Source organism: Neopelma chrysocephalum, unplaced genomic scaffold, assembly GCF_003984885.1.
Source record: "Neopelma chrysocephalum unplaced genomic scaffold, ASM398488v2 Primary Assembly neopelma1_24, whole genome shotgun sequence".
Taxonomy (NCBI): Eukaryota; Metazoa; Chordata; class Aves; order Passeriformes; family Pipridae; genus Neopelma; species Neopelma chrysocephalum.
In genome coordinates, this window is record NW_020897693.1 from 41,456,050 (window position 1) to 41,474,864 (window position 18,815).

Consider the following 18,815-nt stretch of genomic DNA (forward strand, 5'->3'; position numbering starts at 1 on the left):
AACAAAACTTAAATATTTCCTGTGCTAGTGTCTCTCCTGTGATCTCCCCAAACCCCATAACCTTCCTTTCTTTGTTTCCTTCTCCTCTTGTATATGGAGAAAGACAGAATGTGCTCAGTTTATTTAATCAGTGCAGATTTGGAGTTACCTCATATCAGGTACCTCAACGTACTTGAAAAGACCCAGTAATGCCCAATGGATGTAATTATATGCCCCTTACTATATTGGAGAGCTAAGCTTGCTGCAGGCTGAAATAGATTTCATCATGTGGCATCAATAGCACTGCGAAGTTCCTGGACTGTTTTTGCTCAGATATTAAAGGGACTTTTCAGTTGGAGAGGGACAATCCAAGAGGTAAATGTACATTCCATCCTTCCCAAATCAAACCTCTCAAGACAATCTCTGGCTTATCAGACTGCAGGCAGAAGGGTCCATCAGCAAGTATGCTTGGTTACTTCTCTTATCATTGTAATAGTACGACGGTTCTTTTTTAAATGGTCACTTTAACCAACACAGTTGGCCTCCTTCAGTGAAAGCTCTGTAGTTTTCAATACTGGAAAGAATAATTCTTAATTCTGCAAACTGAGGCATGAAAAGCAGGGTAGGACTATTTATAGCTTTGGTTTCCTCTAAATAGATTAGACGCTGAACCTGACATTACAGAGTGAAAAGATCAAGGTAGTCTTTTTTAGGGTTGTGTGGGGCTTTTTTGATACCCCATGCTGCTATTCAGCAATAAAGCAGACAAAGACGAGACTGCCTTGGCAGCCACCTCATGAACTGCCCTGGAGACTTGTCTACCAGCCAGGAAGGTCATTAGGCATCTTCAAGTTAACTATAGAATATGCCTTTACTGAATATATATATATATGTATGTATATGTATATAAGGCAAAACCATCAGTAGTCCCAGTAACTAGTAGTTAAGGTACTGTAGTCTCATGAGCACAAGTAAAGTAGATGGAAAAAGGTGTAGTCACTTTGTGTAGGAGAGGCAGGAGCCAGGTTTTATGTGGGTTCAGGTTGTAACTTTGTGCTGACACTGCTCTCACAAGAAGAACTCTTGCCATTCCTCATCTGTCAGTTGCTTGTGTCCATGCATCATGCCCCTCTGGTCCCTGTCTCATGCAGGTTAAAGCTGGGAAAGAGTAAGCAATGTGGGTGTAAAAGCAGAAGGGTGTGGTGAGGCAATGCTTCTTTAGATGTGCTGGGTTATGTGAAATAAAGTCTGGAAAGAAGAAAGTGATAAGGGGCTGGAGGGGCTAAGGGGTGACATTGGGAAGGGTGAGTGGCAGACTGGAGACGGAGGTCTGAGAACAAGGTGGAGAAGGGCAGTAGGTGACCAAGGATGGGGTCACATCTTGTAGTGCTGGATGACTGTATGAGCCTCCAGTGTGCTCTGGGTGAAGCTGAAAGAAGGCTGACCATGGAGGCAGGAGCCCATCAGGGTTGCTTTGTTGTGCCAGGAGAGGAGTCTGCAGACAGTGGGAAAGCACTCTTGGGATGGGTGGGAACTCGGTGCCAAACTGTGGCCAAATTGCCCCACAGCAGCCAACCTTACTGAGGCAGAGCATCACTGGCAGTATGCTGAGAAGCTGCCCTTTCTCCTGCCTGCCTAGCTGAATTCAGCTGACTTTTCCCAAGGAACTCAGTGTCATGACACTGATTTTATTGCCTGAGGTCTGAGGCACAGGTTGCTGAAGGGGCTGGGCCAGTTGTGCATCACTAGCCCTGAACAAGTGCAGTTCCTGGCCAGTGCCATATTTACTGGGCTGCAGGGAGAGCTTTTGCCTGCCAAGCTCTTGACATTGTTCAGCACTGAGGTACCAACACAACTATTCAGTTTTTTGGTATGCTTTCTGTGTATAGCCTGACAGGCAATTCTGCTGCTGTACTGTGAGGAGAGTCAGTTTTTCCAATTTACTTTAGAGGAATGTTTCCCTTTATTGTTGCGTGATGGAGAGTGTGATTGAGGCAAAGTAAGAAACTCTGGGTCTGATTAGCCTGAAAAAAGCAGAAATATGCTAGAAAAAATAACAACAGTTATCAATGCCCTTGGGACAGAAGATTCCTCTTCCATTCTTTCACCAAAACTGGCTGATTACATCTCACTTAAGAAATCACACATTTCAGCAGCAGAACTTGTCCAAGACTACTTTTTTTTTTTCAAGGATTAGCCAATTGATGACTAAAATTTTGTGTAGTTTAAGCAGGAGAGAATGGAAAAGCTGAATATGTAGTTAACCTCAGGGTTCAAATTTTAAGGAGTTTAATTGCATATAAGGAGGCCTCTGGGCATGCAGCTAGTATCCTATTTTCCTGCTGTTCAGTGCAGCAGACACCTTGCCATTAAGGAGAGCAGACTGAGGAATGTTATCTTTTAATGCGGTTCCTGTTGCTGCCTATAAGATATAGAGCTACCCTAGTTATCTTCAGATTAGCCTCTCTCAGACACAATCTGTCTGCATCACCCAGGGCCCAGCATGGGCTAATTTCCCCTGTTTCTGTGTGTTTCTTATTAGAGAGAAAAGTTTACTATCACCTATGCAGCTTCTTGGCAAGAAAAACCTACTGCTGAGCAAGTCTGCCCCATGGTATGGGAAAACTGGGCAGCTCAGCCCCAGCCCTGGTCTTCAGTTTCAAGAGTGCCTCTTTGCTTCTCCTTTCTGCTGGATCTCATCTGTCTCCACAGGCAGGACCAGGTCAAAGGCCACCTCTGTGTGGGCTGTAATAAGGACACAAGAGACATTATCTTTGTCTCGTCTACCATCTGTGGTTTGATTGGAGATAGAGACTGAATGATTTCTAGTCCCCCTAGGCATTTTCTCAAGGTCAGTCTGTTTGCCAAGGATGAGTTGTCCATTATCTGCACCACTATTAACCCTGAAAATTGGGTTAGAGTCAAGGAGTTCCCATTCAGGAGACTCCTTTGAGCTAGGAACCCAGAATTCTGATTTGGCAAGAACAGTGACCAAGGTTCTGGGGGATATTGTAAAACATGGTATGAGGACATATTTTATAACCTATTGCGCAAGTTCATAATTTCTCTTTTAAATGCAGACATGCACAAGGAAAACAGAAAGTCTCATGAAGTCCTTCTCATTAGAGCCGAGTTCCATGTTGCTTTGACACACTGCTTATTTTAAAACATAAAACGCTTTTAAAATCAAGACATTTAAAACACAAGGCACTTGTGCAGCTGCTTTTTCAAGATGTAACAGCGCCAGGTTTCCATGCGGTTTCAAAGTTGTTTTGGAAACATTCTGGTTGCTTATAGCTGGTGGCTTTTTTTTTTTTTTTAATTTAAGCTCTCATCCTCAAGAGTTACCTCCCCTCTCTCCATACAAACACTTTCATTTTCACTCTAAGCTTTAAATCGATAGATTGTAGAGAAAGCCTGTTGGAAAGAAGCCCTCAGGGTCTTGTTAGCTTTGTTAATCCTCACTTTGGATTTTTTTTTTGGCTTATTTTTCAGTCCCAAGAGGCGTAATGTAAAATCTCTGTGTAATCAGAGCTAGAGGCTATGTGTGCTGTTCCAGGATAATATTGTCTTACCCTACTCTGCTTAGTACCTTGAACACAACCGAAAAAGCTTACTGGTTTTAAAACAGCTACTCTAAATCAGTACCCATAATACAAGTGTCCATGTCTCGGTGGCTAAATGGGAACAAATTATAATTTTTGTCCTTGGACAGTGCTTGCTATCTGAAGATCTTATAGAGCTTAATAAACAAGAGTTTAGACTTGTAAATGAGGTAAATAAGACACTGTTCAAATGAGGGCATTAAGGACCTCATGCTTTGACCTTTGAGTAGGACTCTCAAAGTCAGTGACAGTGCAATCTATCCCACTCAGAAGTGGGAATCAGAAGAGCTTCTTTCATCAGGTTGGCAATTAGGTGGGATTGCAGCTCTAGGAAGGAGAAATGTAATTTTTTTCCCATTTTTTGTCCACCCTATTGACCTCTGCCATTTCAGAGTGGGTTATTCCCTTTCATCACTCACCTTTGGAAAGTGTCCTGTTTGGAAAGGTACTTTTTCCTGGAAGCCTCTCATGCAGAATGTGGTTCTGGATACTGGGTGGCTTCCCTTAAAATAGTCAGAAAACTTCCTTTTTTCTATATGATTAACCCCAACTCTATGGTATTTCATGGCGTATCTCAGAGCCAGAGAAATAGACTTTTCTCCAAAGTAAATGGAAAAAAACATTTTTTAATAAAATACATCTATATGATAGCATACATTTTTCACATTAGGATTGATTCTCAAGATTGTCCATATGGCTGGAGATTGCTGCTAAAAACTAAAGCCCCAGAATTTCAAATCATAGCATTGCTTCCTGTTACATGAGGCACAGGGGAGACCTTTGTATATCTGAATGCTTCTTTTGCTTCACAAAGTTCTACTGAAGAAATTTGCCTTCTGAAAGCAACTTACAAGTATATATATCCAGTTTGTCCTCTCAGCCATAGTCCTCAGCCCAGACAGTTTGAATGGGCAGCTGGGCAGTGTAAATCTTGTACTGACATCGTAATGTTTGAGTGGGTGCTGAATGACCTGCAAAAATGTGACTTCTCCAGCAATGATCCCAGCACTGGCTCAGCTGCTTACTGCAACAACCACATCGACTGAATATGTTATCCTACTCCCCTTGGTGTCCTTGGGAGCCCTCTCAGACTCAACATTTCAGAAAGGCCATGTTTTCCCCCATATCTCTGCAAAAACACACCCTGTGTGGCTACATCTAAAACTCAGTCCTTGGAAGAAATCCTGGATCTCCTCAGTCTCTGGCTGAAGAAACAGTGGAATTTCCACCGACTTTCAGGTGTTTATTCCATACCTGGAAAGGAGATATACAGTGAGGATCTAACAAGGAAGTCAAGTGCTTTGAAATGGAACAGCCATTCTCCAGAATGTGCTTTGCTCTTAATCCCTGAAATCGCTGTTCACAGGGATACTTTAAGGAAAGCACTTGAGGAGCTGTGACAGGTTTTTTTAGCTGGGTTAGCTGTGCTTGAACTACCTGTGAGAGACACCCTCCCAACCCCTGCTGAAACACTGATCACAACAAGGAAGAAACAGAGCAGCAAAATGCCTGTGACACACTTCTGCTCAAGCATCCTTCAGCAGAGACAATGAGGCCAGGCAGCACCAGGATTTTATGCTGAATTAAAGGTATAAAATCTTAGTGGACACCAAGGTGCTGCCCATCTGCTTGGGTGAATGTGGATGAGCTAAAGCACGGTGGAGAGGCCAAGACCCTTGCGCTGTTAGATGTGACGACAATTCCTTTTCTTAGCACCAGAATATGCACAGAGGGAAACAGTCATGTCTACTGAGTGTCCCCTCCACTCAGCCCCAGCCTGAGAAGACTGCAAAAGGCTGTGGTTTGCATCTTCTTTAATGGCATAATTTCATTCTGTACAACATAATTATGTTTTGTGAAAAACCCAGTTTAAAAATAGATTTCTCTTACACTCTAGAACCAAGCTCATTAACACTTTATCACTTTCATAATTCATTAGTTCCCAGGAACAGCTATGATCAGTGATTTTTTTCATCATGGCCAGAAAGATTAAATTCTGTAGGAAGCCATAAAATTCAAATCCTGTGAGAAACCATGAGCTGATCCACAATGGGAGACTCTGGCAGAAGTTCAAACCAGGGAACTTTCAGCCCTTCCTTGATCAGGGAAAAAAACAGAAACAACTGACAATTTAATGAAAGAATCACTAGGAAAGAGAAGAACGACAAAACAGACATAGATTGACCAAGGCAGTCTGGAATTATGCGACCAAAAAATAAACTGCAGCTTAGACATCAGGTGGAAGAAGCAGAGACATCAGCTTACAGAATAAATAAAAAATGCCTTGAGAAGAGAAAACAGATAAACACTGACAATGTTTTACAAGAACACAGCACTCAAAGGCCACACAGTACCGTCCAGAAGGTCATCAAGAAATAGCACAAGAAACAATGTTAGGGACAGATAGTAGGAACTTTCAAACAAACAGAGCTGTTGCAGAAACGTACCACAAACACACTAAGGACTTCTATCTATGTAGTCTAAATTTCCCTCTTTAGCAACATCCAGCTAAAGCTCTTTCTCTTAGTGGTTGTGAGCCAAGTGCATGAAAAAGGGCCAGAAGGAGATTTACATGTGCCTGGAGCACTGAAACAATAACCTGAAGGAATTACATCACACTCTTGTGAGCTGCTGTAAAGCACAGCAGGTAGGACAGGCACAGTGTATCATGACAGACACAACAGCCTCAGCACTGGAGCTACAGTAGACATGGTAGCCTCTGTACCCATACCCACTGCAGTCCCTAAAGCCAGGACTCATTCCCCAGGGGCAGGAAACTGCTAACCTGCAACAGTCAGGAATGTTAGTTTCTGGGAGTAGGAAAGTTGGTAACCTCTGCCTTGGAGCGTTCCCGTCTTCACAGTGAGCTTTACTTCGCAGTGAGCTTGCTGAGGGTGGCACAACAGCAGAAAAGCTGTCCAGTGCTGCTTTCTGCAAAGGTCAGTGCAAGCAAGGTCATGGCAACCATGGTATCAAACCGGAGACTTATATTAAAGGAGGGAAACATCTCTTGTTAGGAGACTATGGATTTATAATCTGAAAATAGAAATAAAAAAGTGGAATCACACTCATGATGATAAATCTCACATTCACCAGAATCTGGAAAAATGAGAGCATCAGAAGAACACCCAATCAGGACTTTTGGGGATGGTTGTGCTCTCAGTAGTCCTCTATCAACATAACGGCTGCAGAATAAGGATTTCATATCTTTGAATTCAGATGTTTCTGAAGGATTACATAGATACGAGAAACAGAGAATAAGACTAATATTGCCATTAGAGAAGAAGCTGAAGTAGTTGGGTCCCATGAGCCTACGTAAGCGGTAAGATGGAAATTGGGTTGGTTTGTCCAAGTGACCAGAACAACAGGACTAGTGAATACAATTCTGTGGAGAAAAATCAATAAGGAAAGGAAGGCAGAATGCTCAGGGACAGTGTGACTCAAAGACATCTGCATCTGGATGAAGAAATGATGGGGAGATCTAAAGAGTAAAGGAAACATGAATACAGATTCCAATCAGTGCCTAAAGATGACACTCTTCAGAGCATGCTGCTGTTTTAAAGGGAAAAATGAGATGATCATAAATATTCATAACAGTTCATATCCTGGCCATGTCCTGTTCGCTTACTGAGTTGCACAAAGGACACAAAACAGAGTATGCTCAACAATGAACCACTAACTCATGTTGCTAATGCTTCTATCGCCCATTAAAAAAATAAAAAATCAATTATTTCTTATCTCCTTGTTTCAGACCTCTCAAAATTGCCCGCTGATCTACACATTTCCCCTTTTATTTTCTGAAGGTGATATTTTTCTATGGGCTTCTAAATTTCAGGTAAAACTTAATATGCTGTGGCTCACAGAACCCAGCTTACTTTTGCTCTTGCTTTTGATCACATTGTTGACATTCTGCCAGTGTTATGGTGAGATGTAAGTATTTCCTTGCTCTTCAGGTGCCCTGAGTCTGATTTTATGAGCCAAAAAATGTGACTTTTGTCTCTGCAGTTTTCAGCAAGATTACAGCAACCTGGCAGATGTCTGCTTCTAGATTCTGCAAAAGTCATGAGTTCCTGTAAATGGCAGCATCACGATCCCTCCCTAAGCAGCAATGCTCATGTCGGTGAAATGTCCCCCCAGCTACCCACAACACATCCACAGCCAGAGAAAAGCACTTCTCCCTGACTGTCTTCTCAGAGCAGGGTGCCTTGAGGGCAGTAATGGCACTGGGAGGAGACATACATTGTCCCCAACAGTCAACAGAGCCCTTTTAGCTGTACAAACTTGCTGTTTTCTGTGTCTTTCCAAGAACAAGAAACATGTAGCAGGACCCACTTAATGGTCTCCACAAGTGAATGACAACCATTCCCACAAGAGACGTTCCTGTACCAAACCCATCATCTGCCATCCAACAGCAAAGCACTACTTATCAGTAGTGTCACCAGGTGTTTAGATAAAAATAGATTAAGGAAGTATTATGGTTTCTCCCAGGGAAGACATTCCTCGCAGGAGATTGTGAGGCTTTCCCCATGGATGCTGTGCTGGGAGTGCGTCCAAGTAGCCACTGCAGACCTGTGCAGGCTGCTTGACACTGTCGCTGTTCAGAATAAATTTTGGGCTGAGTACTGGTCCTGATGGTGTTAGTACCTTGAGTAATGACCTATCTAAAGCACTCTTCTTACTATTCTTCCATCTATTCTTGCTTGTTCGCAGGCTGCCCAAAAATATCCCATGAGAGCTGCAGGTCTCTGTATGATGAATTCCAGCCTGCTGAGAAATATGCTTGGTTTTGTTACCTCCTATGACCTCTCAGAACAGGGACAGTCCAATTTATGTATACCACCTGCTGAAAACTTCTGTCCTTAGGCTCCAGCAGCTTTTTGTACCTAGTCTGCTTTAGCTATATAATTCCTTGTGATTTGTGGTGTTTTATGCTATTTAACTATATGTATGAGGAAAAGTAGCTGTATGGTGACAAGGCACTTGTATGTGGATACTCCTGACATGGAGGGGCTCAGACTAATATTCAAGCTCCCAAATGGCAGAGCTTCCTGGCACAGAAACAATCAATAGTTCAAATCCAAGTAATTCGCTCATGTATGTGAACATGTACAGGTGCAGCCTGCTCTCTTACAGACACCTGCAACTCAGGATGCCAAAGTGAACATGTGGTTTTTAACAGAAAAAAATGCTCTTAAAACCGGCATCTCTACAAAGGGCTTTATTTAATTGTCGGAGATTTGAGTGAGTTCAGACTCTTGGGTTTTAATTCATTCTCTAGAACAGAACTGGGTTTTGTCTTTATTTTTGTTTCCTGTGTCAGAACTGTGAAGCAGATGCGTTTCAGACTACAGGAATTTTTCATGGTAGATGTTTAATGAAAAATCTGTGACTGAAACATGATCCTTATTATGGAAAAAAAAAACTTGCCAAACATGATTTTTCCAGTTGTGAAAGAAAAGTAAGGGAAAGGGATTGTTTTTCTTGAAGTATGTTTTAAACTCCATATAGCAGTATGGTATTGGTGCATACACTGAGGTTAATCTGTTTGTGCTGATGCCACGTAAACTGATGTTAGGAATGACTTCTGAGAATTACATGGCCCTTGTCTCTTTAAAAAATGCCTACATTGGTGTATTCAGCTCAAAATAGCAGCCTGCTGGGCCTGGGCTAGGCCAAAGGGAGAAGTAAAAGGAGGAAATGCCTTGTTTGGGGAATGAACTATGAAGCTGAACAAGAGACAATCTTGAGCATTTCTTTCCAGTGCGATTATTGGCTGGCTGGAGAACAAGAGCCTGTGCACAGAGGCAAGGGAGAGGAGAGCCAGGTGGATGCCTCCCTCCTGCAGGTGCTAGAGACTAACAACCAGGCAGGCATGGCAAGGATCTGGAGACATTTCCCAGGGCTGTGAATCATGGCTGACTGAGGAAGCTGAGTCACAGTAGCTGAGCTTCACGTCCACAGCTCTGAATTGTGGCCTAGAGAACAGCGTGAAGGAAGATGCATAGCATCTGTGAGCACTGCCATGGCGGTGGGAGCTGGTGCTGCTCGCCAGGGACTCCCGGCGCACTCCTGTGGTGTGAACGGTGTGACTCTGGGCCTCCAGTTCTTTACAACCAGTAAGCAGGCATTTCTGAGGACCCACTGCAGATTTCCTCAACCAGTATCTGTTCATGTGTTGTGTACAAACAGACATAGACAGTTTGTGAGACTATAAAGCTGAAGCAAAGATGAACATGTCTCTCCTGCTGATCCAAGTCTTTCTCTCTGCCTTGGGTTGTCAGTCAATTTGAAACTTTCTCCACCGTCCAGTGTAATTTTTTCTAGCTCAACAGCCAAAAGCTCTACAATAACATGTGAGATTTGGGCTACACAATGCCATAGCATGCTGTTATAAAGGAGGTCATCGTGAACAACTCTGCAATATGGTATAGATTGTATTTTGCCACTTAAAGGAGAGTGCAGTCACTGAATAACACAATGGGAGGGAGAAGACAGGAGAGATACAAATAGGCTGTGCTCACAGTGTCTGCATGACCCAGGTCAGAGCCCACACACATAGTAATGAAACAATAATTTCTTTTTTTTTTTCTTCAGAGCACTTTGTCCATCCAGACCAAACCAGATTCCAGCATAGAGAGTCACAAGGTCAGCCCCATATGTACTGCAGATATGCACATCCTTAGAGACAGATGGGCTTGTAATGAACCCTTTGGCTGTGACCTGAGGGGTTTTTTTCCTTTCCATTGTTTCTATTAGTGTCACAGCACTCTGATATCTTGAGCTAACTATTCAGAAAACCAGGCTATTTCTTCTTTAGTGTCTCCCTGAAGAATCTCGTTGCATTTAGCCTCATTGCATTTGAAGCCAGTTCTTCATGCTTCTTCATATTAATCTTTTCTGTTTTTCACCAGTCCTGTACCTGGAAGGATCTGTCCTGGTATTTGAGGATGTCTTCAAACTGGTTGCCTTCTACTGTGTTAGTAGGTGAGTTGGATTTATTGCTTCCATGGCATGGTCACTTTGCTTTCCCCTCTGGATCATCCTTCCCCAGTATCCAGTCACAGCATAGATCCCACTGTTTCCTCTGGTATCCTCTAATCTGCCAGACCAGGAGTCAATATCCAATGCTAGTATCTACAATAGGGCCATATCACCCAGTTTCTAGCCAGGTAAACCATAATCGCAGCTATCCCTTTAGTTGGAAGCTTTGTCTGAAGAAGGTCTGTAGAGCTGCACGCACAAAGGACAGAGGCACAGAACTGGGCCAGGAGGGCAGGGAGGAAAAAAGGGCCTGGATTAACTATTTATTTAAAGCAGCTTTAAGCATACACACACCTGGTAGCGATTTAGCAAACCTACTAATGGATTGTTTTCTGTGCTTGTTTGCTCAGCACAGAAATACCAAACATAATGGACACAAAGATGGAAAGATCTGTAAAGTAATTTGCATTAGAACAAGGTTTGAAAGCAGCTGATGAGTCCCTCTGTGTGCCTGCAGCCTCCTCTATTCTGTGTCCTTGTGCCAAGCACACTGCAGCAACACCTCCACAACCTACTTACCCCATCTCTACTGCAGCAGGCCTGGTTTTGAGTTGGATGTAGATTTTTGACCTCCCCTGTATAAACTTAGATGACTCTTAAAGTAGTTATTTCCTTTAAGAGGAAAAAGCAGATTCAGGATATGTTTACAAGGCTGTCATGTTAGTCACTTGGTTAGGTCATGTAGTGGAACAGTCTATCTGCAGTGTGCTGCAGCTTGCCCAGACAGTGATATTCATGCTATTTTGGGGGCTGCTTCTGCAGCCAGCTGAGTTCAACACTGCTGGGCCACGACTCCTGCCTCCGTGCAAGAGATCATGCTCTGTCTCACCCTCATCAGTTAAAAGACATTTAGCCATCTAGATGTGTATAGACCCTATAGAACAGGCATAAATTAACCTCTGTACCCATACAAAGATTTCCAACATACCAAAGCAAAGAAGAGCCCAAATGCAAAACCAAATTTGGCATTTCTAGTCAAATAGCTGGTGAGAGAGAAAACACGGTCACTTCTGCTTTCCTGCAAAAACAATCATGGCTTAAGACAGTCTCAGAAAGAAAGAAAGAAAGCTCTTCTGTTAGTTCCTGTTACAGATGTTATTTCTGAATGTCAAATACACTCTCAGATGGTTCATGCAATTTTCAAGGTCGCTGTCAAAAGACAAGATAAAAAGGGAATAATTTTCTGAGAGATGCAGGTAATAAAAAGACACTGACATACCATTTGCTGGCAGCTTGTAGGAGCTCTCTGTGATGGTGAGTGGAGAGGCCTGTTCTCGGGGGTGTAGTAAATCGCCTATGAATAGCTGGAAATAGCTCACCAGGGCTGACTTTCTTTTTCTTCTCAAAAGAAAGTTTGGCCTGGAGAGATTACCTCAGATCATAACACCTGTAGGTAACAGGTGACTTGGTGGCTGGTCTGCAAGATGCTGTCCCATTAATAAAACCAGATTTTTTTTCTATTAGGTCAATGTCTTAATATTTCCTGATTTTTAGATGTATCTTTCTACAAAAAAAATAAAATAAAATTGAAGGGAACTATTTATACATATAAAAATAGCAAACAAAGAAAGCAGAAGGTCCATGGATCCTCTTCCTCTTTTAAACCTGGTATCTGTCAAGAAAAAAGTAACAAACCAGAGATCACATCAGTTTATGTCAAACAATGTGACAACAGAGTGCTCAGTGGTGCACAGGACACCAGTGCACATGGAGTACACAGTACATCAGTAAGGTCTGTATCTCTTAATAAGGGCAAAAATAGGCCCCCTGCATTCCTATATCAACAGATTGGGCCTCCCTGCATCTGCAGTCATGTGCATTTTTGAGCTGTGCATTTGTGTAGCAGACACCTCCTACTCACAAGGCCAGCTTTTTCTATGATGGTTTCTTGCATCTTGTAGAACATTTTGTTAAACTTTTTAATGTGTAAAATGATCCTGCACCATTCCTTGCTACCTTTTAGGGACTAGCTTTTCTAGTCCTTGTTAGAATGGGAATTGAGGTAAGAACAGGTTTAGCAAATTGTCACTGGGCAAGAGGCAAACCTGAAAGCTTCACTGCCAGTCCAAGAGCTTCGTCAAATTATTTGAGATTTAGGGTGTGTTTCAGTGAAACTCAACTAACATTCTCTGAGAAACTGTATCTTTTTTTCAGTAAAAAACCAGCATCTTTCCAGAAACCAAGCAGTCAGAAATCTCAGTGGTATACCTCAGAGTAGAGGGATATATGTATTTTTTTAGTGTCATACAGCACTTCATCACTGTTTGTCCCTTCACCTACGGGTTGCCTTTTCCCAGGAGGAGTTTTCCTTCCCTAATCCCTCTGTGTCTTGCTGTGTCCCAGTGCCTTAAACTTACACAGATTTTTTGGAGAGGAAGCAGAGTAGGGAGAGAGAGGTAAACAGAAAGAAAAAGGACTTCAAATCCTTTCCACACGAAAAGATTGGCTTTTCTAATTACAATAATTACCATTTGCAACACCTTTTTTTCATGGGAAGGTACTTCAACCTTTGTGACCTCCCCTGAGGTGAGAGGCATTCCTGCAGTTTTCAGAGGACAAAGCCAAGACAGTGATTAAGTCAGTGCCATGGCATGAAGCATCACCACAGAAGCTGGTGATCTCTTGTGAAATCAGAGCAACCCAGACCGGCAACAATGTCCATGATGCCTTACCATCCAGGACTTTGCAGAACAGGGCTGAAATTGTGAGTCAATCCAATCACTAAAACCAAGTGAAATCCTATCCATTATGGAGTTTATATTTTTGCTGGTTTTTATTGTGTTTCTTTTTACAGGGATTTGCTGCCCTTCACCCTGAAGCTGCCACAAGCAATATTAGAAGCCAGTAGCTTTCAAGACCTTGAAATTATCTCTAGTCTGGGGATAGGTAAGTCCCTCAAAGCAGCCAGAGTTTCACTCAGACTTGTGAGAACAGAGGTGCCTTGCGCAAATATAATGCAACAGGAAGAAAAATGAACTATTGTCTTTGGAATATCTGAGGAAGTCTGAATGCAAGAGGAAGATGTTTATGATCTTCAAGTTCATAGAAGTTCATAGCTCCAACCTCCACTTGGATCCCTGTGCAGGGAGTGGGACCTACAGTCTTACTGTGAAAGTTGGAGCTTCCAACAGCTAAAGCACGGCACAGCCCCTCAGGGTAGCTTACACACACTGGAAATAGCTGGCATCTGAGCTATATGGAAAACACCTTTGCAATTTCCCCTTCTGATGTGTGGGAGCAATACTGATGGAAGTGTGGTATTTTTGAATTTTGATATTTCTGCTTCCTCTTGCAAGACTTCTAGTTGGTAGAGAAATGTGCATCATCCCAGCATGTTCTCTCGCCTCACGCTAATCAGATACAAAAAGGAGCATTATTTTTAGTGACAGCACCAAACAAGCAAATTTTAGATAAGATCTATAAAGTTATAGAGATGGGAGAAGCAGTTTTGTTGACTAAAGGAGATCTCCTTCCTATTCCTTTCCATTTAGCACACTCCACTTCAGACAGCTATGACAGTTAGCCTCTCTTGTGCTCTTTGCTTTTCAGTTTTCCTTCAGGTGTTGAAAACAGCCAAAAAATGGAGAAAGTTGAAGAGTTAGCTCACTTAGAGGTACTCACTAGAGCACCCTGGGCCTTTAGGGATCTATTTTTGGATCTTCTGCATCATACCTCCCCAGAGGGCATGGGTGTACCCCAATAGTTTCAGTTCAGGCAGCTTCGTTGAATTTGACCACCAGATTTGCCTCTAACATTTTCAGCATCCTTTATTTTGAGTATGTTCCAATTTGTCAAAACATTCTTGAATATTATGGCTTAAAAAAAGCTACTTACAACTTGAGATTACAAATTGCAAACTTAATTTTATTATAACAAGTCTAAAAATCTGGATTAAAATGTAGGAAGTATATCATGTCTAATTTGAGCCAGCAGAGGATATCCTGATTCAGGAAACAATTTCCAGCAACTTCTGAAAGGAAGGATTAGTTAAAGCACAAGCACCAAAGCAATGTTGGTTGTAGTCTTCTTCCTTCTTTCCTGTACTGGTGGTCATGAAAGTGGTGATGCTTGGAGGTCGTTTTTGTCATGGTATATTGCATGCTGGGAAAGATTCTGACAACTGAAGAAAATCTGCGGTTGTGTACAGTCTTCTTGGGAAAGAATGTTAGCTTCCTGGAGTGTCATTCTGTCTTAGTAAAGTCAAACAGGCTCAGCTACTGAGTAATGCTGTTCACTGCCTCCTGGAACAAAATTTTGTGGGTACAAATGAGTACACAAATAACAAGTGCTGTCCAAAGTGGCACTCCTGAAGGAAAGATAGCGCTGTCTGAAATTCTCATATGTTGCTTTTTATTTATTTCAAAGTGATACGTGTTTCAAGGGGGTAAAGTAAAATGTCTTACTGCAAGCTGAATTGTTCCGCAGAGGATTTGGCTGTTCTGCATATTGTCAAAGAGGATGTACTCCAGGCCCTCTAGTCCTGACCTTGCTGGTGCAGAGGGCATTTTAGCAGAAGAGTTAGCACGATTGCACTGCACAAAAAGAGCACATATCATCACAGACACGCCAAAGACTCAAAGAACTGCTTAATTGTCCGTTCCGGGGTACAAGCTAAGGGAAGACCCAGGGCAGCAATGGAAAATGATCAAATGGCCTTCCTTGCTGTATGAAACAGTGTCTCTGTGCTGGGAAACACCTACTCTGAAGCAGCTGTGTAATTCTTGGTAGGACCACCTCATGTGGTCCTTCTTAGTCTGAGTGGAGCATTGCATTTTCATCAGTGTCTTATCATGGTCACTACTGAGAAAAATAACCAACTTCCCTTTTGTGGGTTGGTTTACTCACCATTTCCTCAGCCCATGAGACTTCACAGCATTATATTCTGACTGAAACAAGCAACTTCCACTGTCTGTCATTTGCTGATACCCAGTAGAGTCAAAGCTTTTAAGGAAAAGGCTACCCCAGACAGTCTCAGATGTGAGGGGTTGGCAGAGTGATGCCAGTATGTGCAGTTGCATCTGTACGTCTACTTCTGAATTCTGTTGTCAAGAGTGCTGTTGTTCCTGGCAACACTTTTATTTTAAGCTTCTTTCTTCTTCTCCCTCTCATGATAGGAAATTTGAGAATAAAGCTGTTCTAGTGTCAGCCACCCTGAGAAAACACACTGACGTGCTTATAAAGCTGAATTGGCCATGGACACTGGCCTAGGCTGCAAGAGGATAAATCTGCAGTTTTATCCTGATGGGAATGGACTCTCTTTTAGTTCACCTCTTGACGTGAGAGCTGTACCCTGTACTCAGCACTGAGGGTCACTCCACATGTGTGCAGCCCCACCCATCCCCTCTTGGGCCCAGTATGTGATATTTTGGCAGTGAGACAAGCCTAACACCAAGCACAAGGCAGGGTTCAAGCATTATGTGGCAGCCCCTGTTGTGTCCCCCGAAATCCACCCAGAAGTGTATGCTGTCAGTGTCAGCTCTGTGTCTAGGGACCAAGCATGCTGAAATAGTTATTTAGTTATCTGCATCCTCATGTTTCCAGGATTTCCCATCTTCCCCTTGTCCCTAAATCTGTGGGCATCTACACAGTCCTCAGCCAATGCATATACTCAGAGGTTTATACCCTTTACCTTGGTAAGAACACATGGGGTTTGCTGGATACTGTTTCCTGATGTATCCAGTAGTGGACCCTGGATTAGCAGCTTTAAGAGTGCTTGAAAGCAATCAGACTTGTAAGGCATACAGGTTTGAAACCTCATCTCTGAAGGAAGGGAAAAAGATGAAAAGTGACACTGAATACTATTCAAAGGATGTACAAATCCTTTGTAATTTTTTAAAAACAGTTATTCAAAGGCAAATTCTAGTAAGAGATTTCTGACATACAGAAATGACTACTTGTGTCTGAAACACCATCTTTCTTTTCTAGTAACAGTTGATGGCACTGAAGTTCTTGACTATTCCTTAGTCCTTCATCATACCTCCTTCCTGTGTACAGTTTTGGCATCATCTTTTCTCTCTGCAGGCAGGTGCAAAACAGAGTGGGCATGGCTATAATTGTCATCCAGAGCTACAGATTTTAATGAAAATTTTAATCTGGGGAAGGTGTTTAAAATCATGTGTTTTTGGACTGGTTGTACTACAAAGAAGAATCAGACCTCTGTGTAGAACAGACTCTCCCACATAAGCTTGCTGCATAGTATAGTCATCTTCATCTCTTGTGCTCCTGATGCATGTCAGATCCAGGCTGTATATCTCAGACCTGCACCTTCCCATGGCGAGCAAGAGGGAGACAGAACTCATCTGGGGTCTTCACATGCTCACCTCAGGTATCCACAACTATTTGAAGGGCAATGATCACTGAACAAGCCATAGATCCCTTTTCGCAATATTTTGTGTTTGTTACTTGTACCTTCCTGCTCACACTGAAAATGCTGAACAGCATTAATAGTTTTCACTAGGTAAGTGTCTTAAACCTGACAAGAAAGAGGATTCTGGTGAAGCTTCTGAGCTTATCCTCTGGTTTTAAGCATCTTGCGCACATAAAACAGGCAACCCTTTCTTCACATTGTTTTGTGCAGAGGTCTGAAAGCTTGTGTACCATTTATTTTAACTAAAAATAGGTCTTCTACGTATCATTAGCAGCTAAAATTCTCTCAGAACATTTTTTCATTCTTCTTTCAGTTGTCTTTTTTTTTTTTTGCCAGATTTTTGGGATTCCTACTTAAACCACAGAAGAAGAGAAGAATTATCCCATCCTGCAAAAGACCCAGACAGTTCAAGATCTACCCAGCGTTTTGCAAGTAGCACAAACCATTGCTCATGTGAAATTGAGCTGTCAATAGGAAATGACAGGCTGTGGTTCGTGAATCCTATTTTTATAGAAGAGTGCAGTAATCCTTTTCCTCCAGATGTACCTCCTCCTAAAAGCCACACTGTGACCGTCGATCTCCCCCCTGCCACCATGATCACTGAAAGGAGGTCTCCCCGCCGGCCCCCTCCACCTCCACCTTCTCACGCTCCGGTTCAGAAATTTTCTCTGAAGCTCCCACAGGATCCTATGACTGCTTGTGAAGAAAACAAGCTGTTTCTTAAGCCACTAGGAAAGAGCATAGAGGAAATGAAAGCTGAGGGCGGTGACAGTAAAAAAGAAGAAAGGAAGCAGAGCTGCTCTGTCAGTGAGCTCTCAGCAGTGAGCCCTGAGAAGGGCTCCCAGCCCTCTGTCCCCCCACGGAGGCGGCTGTATGAGCGGACCTCGGAGGAGAGCTGTGCGGGTAAGCCTGAAAGTTGTGAAACGAGGAAAGGGGAAGGGACAGAAGAAAAACAAGATACAAGTACAGAGAGCAGAGATAAAAGGTTACTGTGCAAAAAGGGTATAGAAATGCCCGGGGAGGTTTCCAAAAGGGCTGTATCACGGTTTCAGGAGATGAAGCCAGAACCTGCAGAGAAGAAGGAGGACGTGCCTGAGATAAAAATCAATGCCATTGAGAAAGGAAAGCCACCTCCTATTCCACCACCAAGAAGGAAGAGGCTTTCCCAGGTACCAAGGATCCAAAACTCCAGCCAGTCGAAGCTAAGAACAGTGGCAGAGACGGCCACAGCCACAGCTCAAGCTGTGTGCAAGAACAGCCCAGCTACAGTGGCAGGTGGTGCTACTTGCGCACACACCAAGACTGAACCAGAACATGGCCACAAGCCTGTCAGCTCAGCTGAACTGAAAGGTTTGCACTTGTCCCTGGAGGACGTGGGAGGCAGCACAACAGCTCAAGCGTCAGCATCTGAACCAGACTCCTACTCTACCAGCAGCACAGAGGATGACATGGAGATGCTGAGTAGTTCATCCGGTAAAAAGACACACTCCATAATCTTGGCCAAGGCCAAGAACAGGCTGTCCTTTGTAAACCTGTCCAACGTCTTCACAGTCTTTTTGTCTAGTGACAGGAAGCTGCAGAAGAAGATAGTGGAACTGGCACAGGACAAGGATTCATACTTTGGCAACCTGGTGCGGGACTACAGAGTGTACAGTTTAGAGATGATGGCAAAACAGAGCTCCAGTACAGAGATGCTACAAGAAATCCGGTTGATGATGACACAGCTGAAAAGTTACTTAGTGCAGAGCACTGAGTTGAAATCTCTGATAGACCCAGCCTCCTACACTGAGGAACAGTTAGGTAGGTGACTGTGGTTTATTTAT

At 43.0% G+C, this 18,815-nt stretch overlaps 1 protein-coding gene across 1 annotated transcript in view; it reads left to right on the forward strand.

Annotated features, from left to right (window-relative positions):
- The window catches only part of RIN3 (Ras and Rab interactor 3), a 65,409-nt gene that overhangs the window by 29,695 nt on the left and 16,899 nt on the right, over window positions 1–18,815 (forward strand). The window contains exons 4-6 of the mRNA XM_027673679.1: window positions 10,496–10,568; window positions 13,420–13,511; window positions 17,329–18,792. Coding sequence (XP_027529480.1) covers window positions 10,496–10,568; window positions 13,420–13,511; window positions 17,329–18,792 — 1,629 coding nt within the window. The remainder of the gene's footprint in view (window positions 1–10,495; window positions 10,569–13,419; window positions 13,512–17,328; window positions 18,793–18,815) is intronic.